The 19,504-nt window shown below is 40.1% G+C and overlaps 1 protein-coding gene across 1 annotated transcript; it reads right to left on the reverse strand.

Moving 5' to 3' along the window:
• Positions 1–5,448: 5,448 nt before the first annotated feature.
• On the reverse strand, positions 5,449–12,013 carry LOC128688854 (Hydroxysteroid dehydrogenase like 2; the record flags this gene model as incomplete). The annotated part of the gene is given in 1 exon segment (XM_070085396.1): positions 5,449–12,013. A coding segment is annotated over 1 exon segment (323 nt), but the record flags the coding sequence as incomplete, so codon positions are not given.
• Positions 12,014–19,504: the final 7,491 nt, after the last annotated feature.

Genomic DNA, 19,504 nt, shown 5'->3' on the forward strand with positions numbered 1-19,504 from the left:
CAGACAAATCGAAGGAGTCAGTCGAAGCCCCGGTACCTGAAGCGGGTGAGGAAAGAGCACCAGCAAGAGGTACAGGGGCATCAGGAGTGTCCGAAGAGTGGTCTAAACACAAGGCAGGGTCAGAATGGGGTGCGGTATCAAGAAGGGGCCCGGGGGTAGTGGTTTCATGGACTAGGGCTGCCATGGTTAGGTTACTCCTTTGCTTTTTGTTTTTAAGAAAAAAAAAGAAAGAAGAAAAGAAAATAAAAACAAAAAAAAGAATAAAAAAAGGGGGGAGCGGGGAGGAATAGTTCCCAGGAGGAATGAAAGGGCCGGAAATCTCCCTCCGCGCCCAAGAGGACTCGACACCGCTAGTAGCGCAGATGCAGCATGGAACCCGTGCCATACCCTACCCTTCATGCCAGTAAACCAGCAATCCGGGATAGCAACCTCACATCTGCCGAGCTACCTCGGTGGACAAAAGAGAGGGCGGCCGGATATCCGCCACAAAGCATACCTCCTTCAGCCACCACCCCCGGAATCCGAAAGGTGGCTTCCAGAGATACACCCGTCGCCCAAAAGACACCCAAAGCTACTCCGGGATACCGGAGAGGGATCGGGACATCCCTAGGCAATCCAGATTCCACGGCAAACTACGCCACCGCCAAGAAACCTCAACGGAATGGGATCGACCCCGGTGTCCTTTCCCCTACCTAGGAACTAGCGCGCCTGTGGGAGAAATCACGAAGGCTAAAAAGAGGAAGGGCAAAAGGGAGGGGTGAGGAGGAGGAGGAGGAATGGAAAAAGGGGAGGATGGGGAGGATGGGATAGGGGAGGGGAGAATGGGGGGTAATTAGGTTCGGTCTGAGGAAGAAGACCGACAGGGCTAATTCCTCAGACCAAGAGCCTCTTCACCACGCCAAGGAGCCCCCCTTGAAGAGGAAGGATCCTGTAGTGCTTGCTGCCTTTGCACCTCCTGACATCGTCTGCTGTTATGCAGCTGCCACACCCTTCGAGCCCAGTGTGGGCAGGGTTTGTGGCAGCACAAGGTGCCTTGCTTCACTCTTCAAGCCTTGTGGGGGCAGGGAATGGGGCTAGGCCTGGGGACAGCTAGTCCTGGAAGACAAGGAGGTACTTGTTCCTCCTCCCATGGCAAACATTGGTCTGAGACACTCCCTCAACAGGGAGCTAGGGCTGGGCCATCACTTGGAAAAGGCCCAGACCGGGCGCTTATACCGGCGTACCTACCCAATTCAGTGTCGTGAATGACTCCTTACTTAGATGTTGAAAAGCTATTCTTAGATTTGCTAGACGCGCATTCACTATGGCAGTTACTTGGTTGATGTGTGTCTCAGGTAATTATTAAAATCATAACTAAGTGCTATACACACAAGGGTTATACTGCATATGTCACTCAGGTGTTATGCTCAGTATAATACACCAAGGCCCTTCTACATGAGTAAAGTTTGCATCATTTGTCCTTTGGGCCTGTACTATGTATGCAGCCTTCTTTGCCTGTACTTGTCGGGGTTAAATTTCAGGAGCCATATATAAGACCAGGTCTGCAGCTCATACAGATCTATTTGTAGCCTTTCTTGGTCCACGTCTACTTGTATTCTCAGTTTCACATCTGTAAACAGGGATATCTCTAACTATCCATTCACCTATACAAGAAACAGAACCAGCTTTAGGACTGGTTCCTGTGGAACCCCACTCGTTGCTCACGTGCACCCATTCCAATACCTCTTCACAGTTATCACTTGTGTCCTTTATGTCAGGTGTGCCTTGATCCATTGTAGTGGGAGATGGAAGGTATTCAGGCTCCATTCAGAGAACTGGGGCAGATCCAATTCCCTAGACCAAGAGCCCCTCACCAGCATCAAGGAACATCCCTTAAGGGAAGTGTCAAAAGCTTTCCTGCAGTCCAGATTATCTTCATTATAATCAAGGGGGAGTGCTAAACCCATAGGATTATGCAACGCCTGTGGGGGGGTATGTGGAAAGTATTCAGGTTTAATTCAGAGAACTGGAACACAGATCCAAATCCTTAGATCAAGAGCCCCTCACCTTGAGGGGTCCTGCAGTCTGGAAAAATGCAATCTACCCATCCCTCACTCTCTCCTGCCTTACTTGTGTTACCTGTAGGTTTGTGACAAAGGACTTCCCATCCCTAAAGCCATACTTGTTGTCATGTATGAACCCACTCCTTTCTAGGTGCTCCATCACTCTTCTGATACTCTTCTCCAAAACTTTACATACATGTCAGTGGCACGGGTTTGTAATTTAATGCTGCCTGCTTATCTCCATTCTTGGAAATTGGGACTACATTTGCTGTCTTCCACACCTCTGGCAGTTGCCATCAATAGGCTGGTTGAAAATGGTTGCTAGAGGCACATAGTGCCTCTGCTCCCTCTCTCAGGAGGGTGAAGGTTTGAGGTCACCGAGGCACCCCTAAATATTATTATTATAATCAAAAAGAAGCGCTAAGCCACAAGGACTATACAGCGCACCCCTAAATAACCCCCCCAAAATTTTGAAACCTGGCATGGAATGTTTTCTGATTGGATTATTATAATCAAAAAGAAATGCTAAACCCACTAGGTTTCTGATTATTATTATTATTATAATCAAAAAGAAGCGCTAAGCCACAAGGGCTATACAGCACTAGGTTTCTGAGTGGATCATAATAATGGAGTGAGATAATAAAATCTGAAGTTTTCATTTTCGTGGACCAATTTATTAGACATTTTCACTAGCTGTCTTGATAGAAGGGCAAACTCTCTAAAGTGAAACATATTCCCACTCATCCTTCAAGAGTTCAAGCACTGTGCTTTCCACCTGCAGATGTCCAGCTAATAAATTTTCCTGAATTCCTTGATGAATGTCCCCCTGCTTACATTTCACCAGCATTGCTAAATCCAAAACAGGATCCCTAAAATACATTTTCCACCTCTATGAAAAGCACTGGTGCCATGAGTACACTAAGAGAACACCATAAGTGTTAAGAGGCCCAAGACTTCAGCAGCCTCCCATCATACATAAAGGGGGATTACCAACAGACTCCTGGCTGTCTTCAAAAGGGTACCTTAAAAGTTTGTAATTTCCTGATAAGCAAGTATGTTATACTGTGTGAAGCCATCAGTACTATTATTATAATCAAAAAGAAGCGCTAAGCCACAAGGTCTATACAGCGCTGCAGGGTAGGGAAGGAAGCGAGGGTATTGGGCAGCAGAAGGGGGGAGGGATGATCAGTAGGTTACAGAAAACAGCGGGGCAGGGGATAGTGCGGGGGTAGAGGGTAGCAAGAGATTGAGGTAGAAAGGGCTGAAGGTATCAGAATTTGTGAAGTCAGTCAGTTGTTATCAAAAAGTCGATGAGAGAGTCCGGATGAAAGGTGGGTCCATCAGCGAGAAGGTAAGGTAAAGAGAGAGCAGCGGAGCGAAGACGACGACGGAGGTAAATTCTGCGTACTCGCTGATAAAGTGGGCAGTCCAACAGAATGTGGCTGACTGATAATGGAGCCTGACGATTCTCACAGAGAGGAGCAGGGCGCCTCTCCATGAGATATCCATGAGTAAGACGAGTATGGCCAATGCGAAGACGGGAGAGAGTATTCTCCCAACCTCGACACTGATGACAAGAAGATGGCCAGTAACCTATACTCGGTTTAATAGATTGAATAACCAAAAAAAGCACAATACCGTGACTGGAACGATATACAAATAACCCGCACATAAAAGAGAATCTTGCGACGACGTTTCGGTCCGACTTGGACCATTTACAAAGTCACACTGACTTTGTAAATGGTCGAAGTCGGACCGAAACGTCGTCGAAAGATTCTCTCTTTTATGTGCGGGTTATTTGTGTAATAGATTGAAGTTTGTTACCGAGCATAGTAGACCAACGTTGTTGCCAACGGGTGTGAAGGTGGGTAGCTATTGCAGCAAAATAGTCCGTAAAAGGAATATCTCTATATGAAATTGGTAGGTCATGTACTGCTGACCGCGCAGCAGTGTCTGCCTGTTCATTGCCCTGTACGTCAACATGACCAGGGACCCAACAAAAAACAATATCTTTATGCTTGGTAAAGATGCGGCGTAGCCAAAGTTGGATACGGAGGACTAAAGGGTGAGGTGTATCAAATTTCTGTATAGCCTGTAAAGCACTAAAGGAGTCTGAGACAACCACAAATGATGACACAGGCATAGATGCAATACGGATAAGTGCTGCAAGAATGGCATACAATTCAGCAGTAAAAATACTAGCCGAAGATAGTAAATGCCCTCGTACGACACTGTCTGGAAACACTGCTGTGAATCCTACGCCGTCAGAAGACTTAGAGCCATCTGTGTACACTGCAATGGCATGAGAATGAGAGTGGAAGTGGTCAAGAAAAAGAGAGCGGGAAGCGACCGTAGACAGTTGGGCTTTCGAGCAAGGGAGAGAGAAAGAACAGACTCGAACAGCTGGAACTTTCCAGGGAGGGGTAGGGAAAAGTGAGATGCTACATGAACATAGAAAGGTGGTAATTGAAGAGAAGACAAGAGCAAATGTGGGCAAAGAGAGAAGGGACGGAGAAAACAGGGGCGATGAACAAATAAAGAATGTCTACTAATATCAGTGACCAGTCTATAAATGGAAGGATTGTGGAGATCAACGTTCGCTTCTGCACAGAGGCTCTCAACAGGGGAAGAGCGAAAAGAACCAAGGCATAAACGTAATCCTTGGTGATGAATGGGGTTAAGGCTAGAGAGAGTAGCAGGAGAGGCCGCTGAATGGATCTGGTCACCATAATCAAGTTTCGATAAAATGAGGGTGGAATGTAGGTGAAGGAGAGTTCGACGATCAGCTCCCCATGAAAGATGAGCAAGGGTTTTAAGAAGGTTCAGCCGGCTGTGATAAGTTGCCTTCAGAGAGGTAATGTGAGGTTTCCAGGATAACCTATGGTCAAAGAGGAGGCCCAGAAACCTGACTGTATCACGTTCAGGGATACGGAAGCCATAGAGGTACAAAGGATGATCGGAGATGACAGAGCGTCTAGTGAAAGTAATTTGGTGAGTTTTGGTGCTGGAAAATTTAAACCCATGTGTGGTGGCCCAATTGGAAACACGGTCGACCGCATGCTGGAGAGAAACTGTAATGAGATGACAGTCAGCGCCTGCACAGGCAACAGCGAAGTCATCAACATAGAGTGATGACCAAATATTTGATGGAAGACTAGAGGCCAAATCATTTATAGCAAGGAGAAAAAGTGTTGTGCTCAGAACACATCCCTGGGGGAAAAGCCATCAGTAAAAGCCTACTTGATCAGGTTTTGATACACCAGGCTATGGGGCACTGACCACCACCAACATCCTTCACATATCAAGTACATAGATTATGGTTCTTAACTTAAAACTTCAAAAGTAGTCTTCAATGCTTGCATTTTGTCTAAGGTAGTTCACAGAGGATTACAGTATTAAAATAGACTTTTCAAAATATGCTTTATGTCAACAAGTCCTGTACAGTAGAAAACACCACACATTGCATTGTTTGTATCACCTTGACTGATAAGGATACAGTACTCAAAATCTTTAACAAAATACATCAACAATACTGTAGTCACTTTGAAAGAAAACTGATGCTTTACAAGTAAAAATTCATCAACATAAAAAACTGTATCCTTGGATATACAGCATGTACCAAAGTCCCTATACCTGTGTATTACAATAATGATTAAAACTTTTTTTTATTGATGTTGATGAGGTTTTCTGATGTTTAATTTCACACAAACTACATTATTATGGGAGAGCGCTAAACATGTAGGGATTATACAGCGCCTGTGGGGAAAGGGAGGTTTGGAAGGCATTCAAGCACACAAACTACACTTTTAAACCTAGAAAGCAAAACCTCAGGGTAAATAAACTTAAGTGGAATCCTATATGCCAAACCACAAGCCAGTAATGGCTACAAGCTGCCTTTTTTTAAATAAATTTTTTTAAAAACATGCCAACAGATCAGAGCCTAAAGTACTTTCACACCCTATTTGAATTAAAAAATTGCTCCACTATCAAAAGAAATTGGTTTTAGTTAAGAGATAATAGATGGGTAAAGATGTCAATATTTATGAACAAAGTGACACAAGCAAGTTTGACAGCATGACAGTGTATTAATTTTTTTTATCTCAAAGTGAAATTATTATTATAATCACAGCTAAGTGCTAAACCCACAAGGGTCATCTTAAAGTGAAAATCTTAATACAGCACAACAAATGCACCCACAAGTCAAATGGGAATGAACAACGTGCCAGATACTCCATAGTTACTGACACTTTTTATTAATCATAATAATACTAAAATTTCTAGGTAGTAGGTTGGTAGACAGCAACTGCCCAGGGAGGTACTACCATTCTGCCAAGTGAGTGTAAAACAAAAGCCTGTAATTGTTTTACATGATGGTAGGATTGCTGGTGTCCTTTTTTCTGTCTCATAAACATGCAAGATTTCAGGTACGTCTTGCTACTTCTACTTACACTTAGGTCACACTACACATACATGTACAAGCATATATATACACACACCCCTCTGGGTTTTCTGCTATTTTCTTTCTAGTTCTTGCTCTTGTTTATTTCCTCTTACCTCCATGGGGAAGTGGAACAGAATTCTTCCTCCGTAAGCCATGCGTGTTGTAAGAGGCGACTAAAATGCCAGGAGCAATGGACTAGTAACCCCTTCTCCCGTATAAATTACTAAATTTAAAAAAAGAGAAACTTTTGTTTTTCTTTTTGGGCCACCCTGCCTTGGTGGGATACGGCCGGTTTGTTGAAAGAAAGAATATTAAAATTAATAATATTGACAATATTTTACTTCTACATGATATAGTTGTCACAAAATTGTTTGACATTTAATACTACACATGGAAAGCCCATGGTTATGTAGAACTGCTTCAGTAGAAATGCTTAGTGTAAAATATGAAAGGGTCTAAACAATGTACAAGAGACAAAAGAATATCTCAGTTATAACTGCAGGGTGGGATAGTTATGGTCAAAACTTACTTATCCCTTAAGTGAACCATGTTAAATTAAATTAAAGGGTTTAAGTTTTCTACTGAAAAGTCTCCAAGGTACTCGAGAGGAAAACATAGCTTTCGTAGCAACTAGCCAAATATAAATCTTTGGTACTAACATGTGGTTTAATAAAACATGCAAGCCAACATTAGGATATATTAGAAAACATGTTGGTCCTGGGACTTGGATAACTTCTGGTCCCAGGGCCTAAGTATTTTCCCATAAACATGTAGTGTTTGCTCATCTTTGTAAACCAGCTACCCTAGTAGTCTCTCTCTACTTTTTTTTTGTCTGCACTTACTGTAGTAGAAACATTTACATATGAATACCACATTTAAAACTGTTTTACAAACAAAAATATTGCAAACGACAATGATTATTAATTTTTCCATATTCATTATGAAAGCATCAAACCCAGAGGGATCATACAGCACTTGGCATAATGGGAGGTAATCAGGAGGACAGGTCCAATTTTTTGGATCAAGAGCTCCTCACCAGCATGGAACCTCTCCCTTGAAGGGTTCAACATTTATGCTGCTCCTAGAAATAAATTGTATGAACTGTACCGTGTCCTCCAACACTGCTTAGGTAAACCGAGTATATTCATGGGAGAAGCACTAAACCTGTTTGTGTCTTAGTGTCTGAGGTACAAGCCTCTGTATTCATGTTAACCACATACTCTGATATACAGGTGTTGTCCTGAGAATCCATGAAGGGAACAAATACTGAGGAGGATTTTTAAAAGTGGGAGGCTTTAGAATTTATATGTAATTAAGTCTCTCAGGTATTTCTGCCTATGGATGTAAATTTATGTGATTGCTCTCCAAATAAATACATTTACACAATATCTACAGCACCTTAAGAGCATTTTCTTGTCACCTTTCTTTTCAAGGGGGATGCTTTCATGATAGCAAGGGGCTCTTGAACTTATCCTTCATTGCCTTGGATCAAGCCTGGCTGCCTCCCATCTCACTAGGTGCTGTATAGCATTTCCCCATTAATGTAACAATTTTTTTTTTTAACAAGTCGGCCGTCTCCCACCGAGGCAGGGTGACCCAAAAAAGAAAAAATCCCCAAAAAGAAAATACTTTCATCATCATTCAACACTTTCACCTCACTCACACATAATCACTGTTTTTGCAGAGGTGCTCAGAACACAACAACTTGGAAGCATATACCTATAAAGATACACAAACATATCCCTCCAAACTGCTAATATCCCAAACCGCTCCTTTAGAGTGCAGGCATTGTACTTCCCATTTCCAGGACTCAAGTCCGGCTATATAAAAAATAACCGGTTTCCCTGAACCCCTTCACTAAATATTACCCTGCTCATGCTCCAACAGATCGTCAGGTCCCAAATACCATTCGTCTCCATTCACTATCTAACATGCTCACGCACACTTACTGGGAGTCCAAGCCCCTCGCCCACAAAACCTCCTTTACCCTCTCCCTCCAACCTTTTCGAGGATGACCCCTACCCCACCTTCCCTCCCCTACAGATTTATACACTCTCCATGTCATTCTACTTTGATCCATTCTCTCTAAATGACCAAACCATCTCAACAACCCCTCTTCAGCCCTCTGACTAATACTTTTATTAACTCCACACCTTCTCCTAATTTCCACACATCGAATTTTCTGCATATTTACACCACACATAGCCCTTAGACAGGACATCACTGCCTCCAACCGTCTCCTCGCTGATGCATTCACAACCCAAGCTTCACACCCATATAAGAGTGTTGGTACTACTATACTTTCATACATTCCCTTCTTTGCCTCCATAGATAACTTTTTTTGTCTCCACATATACCTCAATGCACAACTCACCTTTTTTCCCTCATCAATTCTATAATTAGCCTCATCCTTCATAAATCCATCCGCCGACACATCAACTCCCAAGTATCTGAAAACATTCACTTCTTCCATACTCCTCCTCCCCAATTTGATATCAATTTTTTCTTTATCTAAATCATTTGATACCCTCATCACCTTACTCTTTTCTATGTCCACTATCAACTTTCTACCTTTACACACACTCCCAAATTCATCCACTAACCTTCGCAATTTTTCTTGAGAATCTCCCATGAGCACAGCATCATCAGCAAAAAGCAACTGTGTCAATTCCCGTTTTGTATTTGATTCCCCATAATTTAATCCCACCCCTCTCCCAAACACCCTAGCATTTACTTCTTTTACAACCACATCTATAAATATATTAAACAACCATGGTGACATTACACATCCCTGTCTAAGACCTACTTTTACTGGGAAGTAGTCTCCCTTTCTTCTACACATCCTAACCTGAGCCTCACTATCCTCATAAAAACTCTTTACAGCATTTAGCAACTTACCACCTATTCCATATATACTTGCAACATTTGCCACATTGCTCCCCTATCCACTCTATCATATGCCTTTTCTAAATCCATAAATGCAATGCAAACTTCCCTACCTTTATCTAAATACTGTTCACATATATGCCTCAATGTAAACACTTGATCTACACATCCCCTACCCACTCTGAAACCTCCTTGCTCATCCGCAATCCTACATTCTATCTTACCTCTAATTCTTTAAATTATAACCCTAACATGCACTTTTCCTGGCATACTCAGTAAACTTATTCCTCTATAATTTTTACAATCTCTTTTGTCCCCCTTCCCTTTATATAAAGGGACTATACATGCTCTCTGCCAATCCCTAGGTGCCTTCCCCTCTTTCATACATTTATTAAACAAAAATATCAACCACTCTTAAACACTATATCTACCCCCTGCTTTTAACATTTCTGTCATGATCATATCAGTTCCAGCTGCTTTACCCCCTTTCATTCTATGTAATGCCTCACGCACCTCCCCCACACTCACATCATGTTCTTCAATCCTAAAAGATGGTATATCTCTCTGGCCAGTGCATGAAAATATCGCTTCCCTTTCTTCGTCGACATTTAAAAGTTCCTCAAAATATTCTCGCCATCTACCCAAAACCTCCATCTCCCCATCTACTAACTCCCCTACTCTGTTTTTAACTGACAAATCCATTCGTTCTCTAGGCTTTCTTAACTTGTTTAACTCACTCCAAAATTTTTTCCTATTTTCATTAAAATTTCTTGACAGTGCCTCTCCCACTCTATCATCTGCTCTCCTTTTGCACTCTCTCACCACTCTCTTCACCTTTCTTTTACTCTCCATATACTCTACTCTTTTTTTATAACACTTCTGCTTTGTAAAAACCTCTCATAAGCTAACTTTTTCTCTTTTATCACATCCTTTACTTCATCATTCCACCAATCACTCCTCATTCCTCCTGCACCCACTCTCCTATAACCACAAACTTCTGCCCCTCATTCTCATACTGCATTTTTAAAACTATTCCAACCCTCTTCAACCCCCCCACTACTCATACTTGCACCAGCCCACCTTTCTGCCAATAGTTGCTTATATCTCACCTGAACTTCCTCCTCCCTTAGTTTATACACTTTCACCTCCCTCTTGCTTGTAACAATATACTGTCAATTTCTCTTTTTGGCTACCTGCAGCATTTAGGTCATTAAAATTATAAAAATGTTCACAGTCACATCAGAAAACATACCCTATGTCATCTCTAGGTGTTTCAATGTTTGCAAGAATAGGTATTTCACAATAAGCCAGAAATATAACAGCTTCACTAAGGTGAATATATTCACTAAAAATGGGTATAAAAATACAACTACATTTCTAAAAATAATTAACTACAAAATAATTAGGGGTGATTGGCAAGACTAATAATGACAATCCAATATGCTTGGCAAGGCTTCCCAAACAAAAGACTGATGGACACACACATACTAATGACTACTATACAGTTTTTTTTTCCAACAGCAGCCATCCCCCACTGGAGTTTTTTTTGTTTTTTTACTCCAACCATTCACACAAACTGACCTACAATAGCTTTTTAAAACATCACTGCTATTTTTTACATGTTTAAGTTTAACTGCCCCCCCCCCTTCCCTTTTTTTTTATATTCTATTATTTAAATATTATAGAAGACACTCCTAAACTTTTGAACTTTTTATTTTTCAGTCTGATGTCATAACCAATATCTAAAATACTTCAATGTACAGTAGAACCCTCGTTTCTGCAGATTCAGTTATCCAGTTTACTGTGGCCCGAAAACAAGCCTTAATTTTGCTTAATAATAAATACAATTTTTTTTTTTTAAATTCTTGGACCCTGTGAACAAGTTTCAGATTGGGGTCGGAACCCTGAAGGGGAAAAGGACATTAGCCCTTTTTAAGGTACAGGCAATTAAAAGTAGTACTGGCAAGTTTATGAGAAGACCTTAGTTGTGTTGACAGCAACCACCTGCATGTATGTAATTTATCCAAAATGGGATTTGAAATTTGTTTAACATTAACAAATCTCTTTGGGTCATTAAAACTAAACCTTTGTAACGAAACCATATATTATGAGAAAATACACACACTTCAAAGATTAACAGCTACTTTATATATCTATATATATAATATATTGTAAAATATAGGTATAAACTAAATTTTCATTCAAGTCTAAATTTTTCTTATATGTATACTGTATCTTAACAAAAAGTATTTTGCTTATAGGAAACCAAACAATTTGGCATGAAGCCGAATAGAAAAAATGCAAATATGAGATGTGATTTCTCAAAGTTTGGATTTCAATTTACCCATAAGTGTCTCTAATTTCATGGCTTTGCTCATATCTCCTGAGATCTTTATCTTCCCTGACATAAATGCAGTGGTTGGCTTCAGGGAACCTGTAAACATTTTGAAAAAGTTTTCACTACTCATAGCAAAAGTGGCATCAGCAGTAGATGGTGGGTCACCACGCCCACAGGCACCAGAGCCATTCTTCAGGTCGAGATACCACTTGCCAGTATCATTACCCGTCAGAGTAAATGAATAAACAGCCTTGGTTTTGTCTACTAATTCACTGCTCAGGAAAGCTTCAATCTTGGTAAAGACCTAAGAAAAAAAAAATGATATTATACAGTATTTATATACATATACCATGAAAAGCACATTTTATAATCCAGACTGTCAATTTTGCTTACTCTGCATGTATCATTTTGACCAACAATTAATCTAAACATATACTATTCATAACTGCTACAGTACCACAAAAATTAGTCTAAACACAAAATTATTACATTTCACTTATGTTAAATATGACTGAATTTAAGCTGATCTATTATAGGTATGGTTAAATTAAGTAATACAGTATTATATTAGAGCACAGTGGAACCTCGAGTTCAGCTGTAATCCGTTCCAGAAGCTCGGCTGAAACTTAAATTATTCGAAAGTCAAAGCAATATTTCCCCATAAGAAATAATGGAAATCCAATTAATCCAGACATCCAAAAATATTCACAAAAAAATTCATTTTTTAAAGAATAAATATAGTTTTACATAGTTTTTACATGTATGTTGCAAAATTCAACTTAAATGCCGGGAACAATGGGCTAGTACCTCCTTTTCCTGTAATGAGTACTAAAAGGAAAAAGAAGAAAATTGTCAAAGTGGGATGTCTGAATGTGTGTGGATGTTGTGTGAATGATAAGAAAAAGATGATTGTGGATGTTATGAATGAGAAGCTGGATGTCCTGGCTTTAAGTGAAACAAAGCTGAAGGAGGTGGGAGAGTTTCAGTGGAGAGAAATAAATAGGATTAGGTCAGGGGTTTCAAATATTAGGGGTTTCTAATAGAGTTAGAGCTAAAGGAGGAGTAGCAATAATGTTGAAGGATAAGTGGGGCTATAAATGTATTAATTCAAGGATTATGTGGAGTAAAAGGTTGGATGTGAAAAGTGGGTTATAGTAAGCGTATATGCACCCGGAGAAGAGAGAAGTGTAGAGGAGAGAGAGATTTTGGGAAATGTTGAGTAAATGCATGGGGAGTTTTGAACCAAGTGTGAGAGTACTTGTGGTTGGGGATTTCAATGCTAAAGTGGGTAAAAATGTTGTGGAGGGAGTAGTAGGTAAATTTGGGGTGCCAGGGGTAAATGAAAATGGAGAGCCTTTAATTGAGCTATGTGTAGAAAGAGGTTTGGTAATAAGTAATACATATTTTATGAAAAAGAGGATAAATAAATATACGAGGTATGATACAGCACGTAATGAAAGTAGTTTGTTACATTATGTATTGGTGGATAAAAGGTTGATGGGTAGGCTCCAGGATGTACATGTTTATAGAGGGGCAACTGATATATCGGATCATTATTTAGTTGTAGCTACAGTTAGAGTAAGAGGTAGATGGGACAAGAGGAAAATGGCAACAACAAGTAAGAGAGGTGAAAGTGTATCAACTAAGGGAGGAGGAAGTTCAGGTGAGATATAAGCAACTATTGGCAGAAAGGTGGGTTAGTGCAAGTAAGAGTAGTGGGGGGGAGGGGGTTGAAGAGGGTCGGAATAGTTTTAACCCCTTCAGGGTCCAAGGCCCAAATCTGAAGTGGTGCCCCAGTGTCCAGGAATTTCCAAAAAAAAAAAAAAAAAAAAAAAAAAAAAAAAAAAAAAAAAAAAAAAAAAAAAAAAAAAAAAAAAAAAAAAAATTTATTTTTTCTTATGAAATGGTAGAGAATCTTTTTGTGAAGGTAATAAAACAAAAAGTACGAAATTTGATGGAAAATTGACGAAATTATGCTCTCGTGAAATTTGATGTCAGCGATATTTACGAATCGGCGATCTTGCCGACTTTGACTCCCATTTTAGGCCAATTACATTATTCCAGTCAACCAAATTCTTAGCTATTTCACTAGTAATCCTTCTATTCTATCGATTGAGCACAAGAAATCGCCAAGTCAACTGTTTCAACTACAAAATAAAGTGATCGGAAATTGTTAATTTGGCCAATTTAACACAAAGTTCAAAATATTCCAATTTCAAAATAGGGTCCAAAATAAACAATGTAGGTATTCCTGGAACTAAACTAACATTTCCTCTGTTCATTAGTTACATTTTGAGGCTTTACAAATAAATTCCATTTTGATTTTTTATTCACATAATGAATTTTTATTCACACCAAACAACAGATTTACTGTTATGCAATATTGTAATAATTGTATAAATATCATCACCATATTTGTGAATGTATATTAGACCCACCAGCTGGCGTGTATTAGACGTGTGAGGTCGTTTGTTTACTCTTGAATATCGGCAAAAATTTAACATTTCTGCTAATTTGAGCTCAGTTTCAAGCCATTTCCAGTGCTAAAACCAATCAAAATCATATCTATTTCTGTAATATGTCTTCTATTGTATCAAATGAGACCAAGAAATTGCAAATACAACTATAAAAAACATACGAAAAAACACTGCAAAGTCGCTGTTTTAATCAAAAAATCATGATTTCAGTTTTTTTTCTCTCATTATACACAGTGTGCTGCAAGATCTGTTTTATGTGGTGCACACATACCACATAGATGTATTCTCTCATATCTAGGCCCAAATGTACCACTCACAGTTTATCAGAGTGAGCTGAGCTCATGACGTAGATCTACGGTTTAGACCCTGAACGTAAAGCCGTAGATCTATGGGACGGACCCTGAAAGGGTTAAAGATGCAGTATTCGAATGTGGGGCAGAAGTTTGTGGTTATACAAGGGTGGATACAAGAGGAAAAAAGGAGTGATTGGTGGATTGATAAAGTAAGGGGTGTGATAAAAGAGAAAAAGGTAGCTTATGAGAGGTTTTTACAAAGCAGAAGTGTTATAAGAAGAGCAGAGTATATGGAGAGTAAAAGAAAGGTGAAGAGAGTGGTGAGAGAGTGCAAAAGGAGAGCAGATGATAGAGTGGGAGAGGCACTGTCAAGAAATTTTAATGAAAATAAGAAAAAATTTTGAAGCGAGTTAAACAAGTTAAGAAAGCCAAGGGAACGAATAGATTTGTCAGTTAAAAACAGAGTAGAAGAGTTAGTGGATGGGGAGATGGAGGTATTGGGTAGATGGTGGGAATATTTGGAGGAACTTTTGTGTGTTGATGAAGAAAGGGAGGCGGTAATTTCATGAATTGGCCAGGAAGGTATACCATCTTTTAGGAGTGAGGAAGAGCAGGATAAGAGTGTGAGGGAGGTGCGTGAGGCATTATGTAGAATGAAAAGGGGTAAAGCAGCTGGAACTGACAGGATCATGGCAGAAATGTTAAAAGCAGGGGGGGATATAGTGTTAGAGTGGTTGGTATTTTTGTTTAATAAATGTATAAAAGAGGGGAAGGTACCTAGGGATTGGCAGAGAGCATGTATAGTTCCTTTATATAAAGGAATGGGGGACAAGAGAGATTGTAAAAATTATAGAGGAATTAGTTTACTGAGTATACCAGGAAAAGTGTAGGTAGTAGGTTGGTAGACAGCAGCCACCCAGGGAGGTACTACTGTCCTACCAAGTGAGTGTAAAACGGAAACCTGTAATTGTTTTACATGATGTTAGGATTGCTGGTGTCTTTTGTCTGTCTCATAAACATGCAAGATTTCAGGTATGTCTTGCTACTTCTACTTGCATTTAGGTCACACTACACATACATGTACAAGCATATATATATACACACACACACACCCCTCTGGGTTTTTTTCTATTTTCTTTCTAGTTCTTGTTCTTGTTTATTTCCTCTTACCTCCATGGGGAAGTGGAACAGAATTCTTCCTCCGTAAGCCATGCGTGTTGTAAGAGGCGACTAAAATGCCGGGAGCAAGGGGCTAGTAACCCCTTCTCATGTATATATTACTAAATTTAAAAAGAGAAACTTTAGTTTTTTCTTTTGGGCCACCCCGCCTCGGTGGGATACGGCTGGTATGTTGAAAGAAAGAAGAAGAAATGTATAAAAGAGGGGAAGGTACCTAGGGATTGGCAGAGAGCATGTATAGTTCCTTTATATAAAGGAATGGGGGACAAGAGAGATTGTAAAAATTATAGAGGAATTAGTTTACTGAGTATACCAGGAAAAGTGTAGGTAGTAGGTTGGTAGACAGCAGCCACCCAGGGAGGTACTACTGTCCTACCAAGTGAGTGTAAAACAGAAACCTGTAATTGTTTTACATGATGGTAGGATTGCTGGTGTCTTTTTTCTGTCTCATAAACATGCAAGATTTCAGGTACGTCTTGCGACTTCTACTTACACTTAGGTCACACTACACATACATGTACAAGCATATATATATACACATTCCTCTGGATTTTCTTCTATTTTCTTTCTAGCTCTTGTTCTTGCTTATTTCCTCTTATATCCATGGGGAAGTGGAACAGAATTTTTCCTCCGTAAGCCATGCGTGTTGTAAGAGGCAACTAAAATGCCGGGAGCAAGAGGCTAGTAACCCCTTCTCCTGTATAAATTACTAAATTTAAAAAGAGAAACTTTTGTTTTTCTTTTTGGGCCACCCTGCCTCGGTGGGATACGGCCGGTGTGTTGAAAGAAGAAGAAGAAATGTATAAAAGAGGGGAAGGTACCTAGGGATTGGCAGAGAGCATGTATAGTTCCTTTATATAAAGGAATGGGGGACAAGAGAGATTGTAAAAATTATAGAGGAATTAGTTTACTGAGTATACCAGGAAAAGTGTAGGTAGTAGGTTGGTAGACAGCAGCCACCCAGGGAGGTACTACTGTCCTACCAAGTGAGTGTAAAACAGAAACCTGTAATTGTTTTACATGATGGTAGGATTGCTGGTGTCTTTTTTCTGTCTCATAAACATGCAAGATTTCAGGTACGTCTTGCGACTTCTACTTACACTTAGGTCACACTACACATACATGTACAAGCATATATATATACACATCCCTCTGGGTTTTCTTCTATTTTCTTTCTAGCTCTTGTTCTTGCTTATTTCCTCTTATATCCATGGGGAAGTGGAACAGAATTTTCCCTCCGTAAGCCATGCGTGTTGTAAGAGGCAACTAAAATGCCGGGAGCAAGAGGCTAGTAACCCCTTCTCCTGTATAAATTACTAAATTTAAAAAGAGAAACTTTTGTTTTTCTTTTTGGGCCACCCTGCCTCGGTGGGATATGGCCGGTTTGTTGAAAGAAGAAAGACCAGGAAAAGTGTATGGTAGGGTTATTATTGAAAGAATTAGAGGTAAGACAGAATGTAGGATTGCAGATGAGCAAGGAGGTTTTAGAGTGGGTAGGGGATGTGTAGATCAAATGTTTACATTGAAGCATATATGTGAAGAGTATTTAGATAAAGGTAGGGAAGTTTGCATCGCATTTATGGATTTAGAAAAGGCATACAATAGAGTGGATAGGGGAGCAATGTGGCAGATGTTGCAAGTACATGGAATAGGTGGTAAGTTAATAAATGCTGTTAAGAGTTTTTATGAGGATAGTGAGGCTCAGGTTAGGGTGTGTAGAAGAGAGGGAGACTACTTTCCAGTAAAACTAGGTCTTAGACAGAGATGTGTAATGTCACCTTGGTTGTCTTATATATTTATAGATGAAGTTGTAAAAGAAGTGAATGCTAGGGTATTCGGGAGATGGGTGGGATTAAATTATGGGGAATCAAATACAAAATGGGAATTGACACAGTTACTTTTTGCTGATGATACTGTGCTTATGGGAGATTCTAAAGAAAAATTGCAAACGTTAGTGGATGAGTTTGGGAGTGTGTAAAGGTAGAAAGTTGAAAGTGAGCAAAGAAAAGAGTAAGGTGATGAGGGTATCAAATGATTTAGATAAAGAAAAACTGGATATCAAATTGGAGAGGAGGAGCATGGAAGAAGTGAATGTTTTCAGATATTTGGGAGTTGACGTGTCAGCGGATGGATTTATGAAGGATGAGGTTAATCATAGAATTGATGAAGGAAAAAAGGCGAATGGTGCATTGAGGTATATGTGGAGACAAAAAACAACTATCTATGGAGGCAAAGAAGGGAATTTATGAAAGTATGGTGGTACCAACACTCTTATATGGGTGTGAAGCTTGGGTTGTAAATGCTGCAGCAAGGAGACGGTTAGAGGCAGTGGAGATGTCCTGTCTAAGGGCAATGTGTGGTGTAAATATTATGCAGAAAATTCAGTGTGGAAATTAGGAGGTTTGGAGTTAATAAAAGTATTAGTCAGAGAGCTGAAGAGGGGTTGTTGAGGTGGTTTGGTCATTTAGAGAGAATGGTATCAAAGTAGAATGACATGGAGAGCATATAAATCTGTAGGGAAAGGAAGGCGGGGTAGGGGTCGTCCTCGAAAATGTCGGAGGGAGGGGGGTAAAGGAGGTTTTGTGGGCGAGGGGTCTGGACTTCCAGGAAGCGTACGTGAGCGTGCTAGATAGGAGTGAATGGAGACGAATGGTATTTGGGACCTGGCGAGCTGTTGGAGTTTGAGCAGGGTAATATTTAGTGAAGGGATTCTGGGAAACCGATTATTTTTATATAGCCGGACTTGAGTCCTGGAAATGGGAAGTACAATGCCTGCACTCTAAAGGAGGGGTTCGGGATATTGGCAGTTTGGAGGGATAGTTGTGTATCTTTATACGTATATGCTTCTAAGCTGTTGTGTTCTGAGCACCTCTGCAAAAACAGTGATTATGTGTGAGTGAGGTGAAAGAGTTGAATGATGATGAAAGTATTTTCTTTTTGGGGATTTTCTTTCTTTTTGGGTCACCCTGCCTCAGTGGGAGATGGCTGACTTGTTAAAAAAAAAAAAAAAAAATGTATTTGAATAGCATAAAAGTTTGAAGGAAAAAAAAAATGATTTATGAAACACTTCAGCTTGTGTAACCAACTTAGCTTATTAGGCTAACCTAATAAGAATCCCTGAGTTATAGCAAGTTACTGAAAGTCAACAACGAACCTCTCACCCACACACACAGGAGTGGGAAGTGTAAAAAGTCATCACCACATGCAACACAAATGTTTGGGTTGCTTTACACTTTGTCCTCTGGAACCCAAACTTCTGGCACTTGAAGCATGTCCATTTATGTATAGGGAAAGCTCCAGGTTGGTTAAATGCAAGGATTAGTGAGTAAATTGCTCACCAGAATACTACTAGCCTTCCTCTTAATCCTCCAAACTGTAACCCCTTCACAGTTCAGAAGCCAAATACCCTCCTCACTATAATGCTTTAGTGACCAACGGGAAATGATACCATAACACTGGTTCAAATAACCAGTGGCGAGTACATTCTCCAACAAGCCTCCATGATACAAAAAAAGGGCATGACTACTAGCCCAGGGATAGTAGTCATGATCACCAGATGGTCCTTAAGAGATCTGGCAAGTATTAGGTTGCAAGATATTTCCCAACTGTGTCCTCCAATTGGTACTTCAGACTTAACTTGTTGACCAACCAGAGCTGGATTGTAACATGGGCATGACCCCTCTGTATTCATGCTCAACGGCCTGGGAACAGTAGGTACAAATGTCCTCCAAGGTACTGAGCCACTGACTCTACTAACACATCAGCAAATGCCTTGTCCTCAAAGGTAATAAAATACAGCCAAAGAAGTTTATGACAAAATGAAGCAACCTACTCAAGATATAGGATAA

This window comes from Cherax quadricarinatus, chromosome 16 (assembly GCF_038502225.1).
Source record: "Cherax quadricarinatus isolate ZL_2023a chromosome 16, ASM3850222v1, whole genome shotgun sequence".
Taxonomy (NCBI): domain Eukaryota; kingdom Metazoa; phylum Arthropoda; class Malacostraca; order Decapoda; family Parastacidae; genus Cherax; species Cherax quadricarinatus.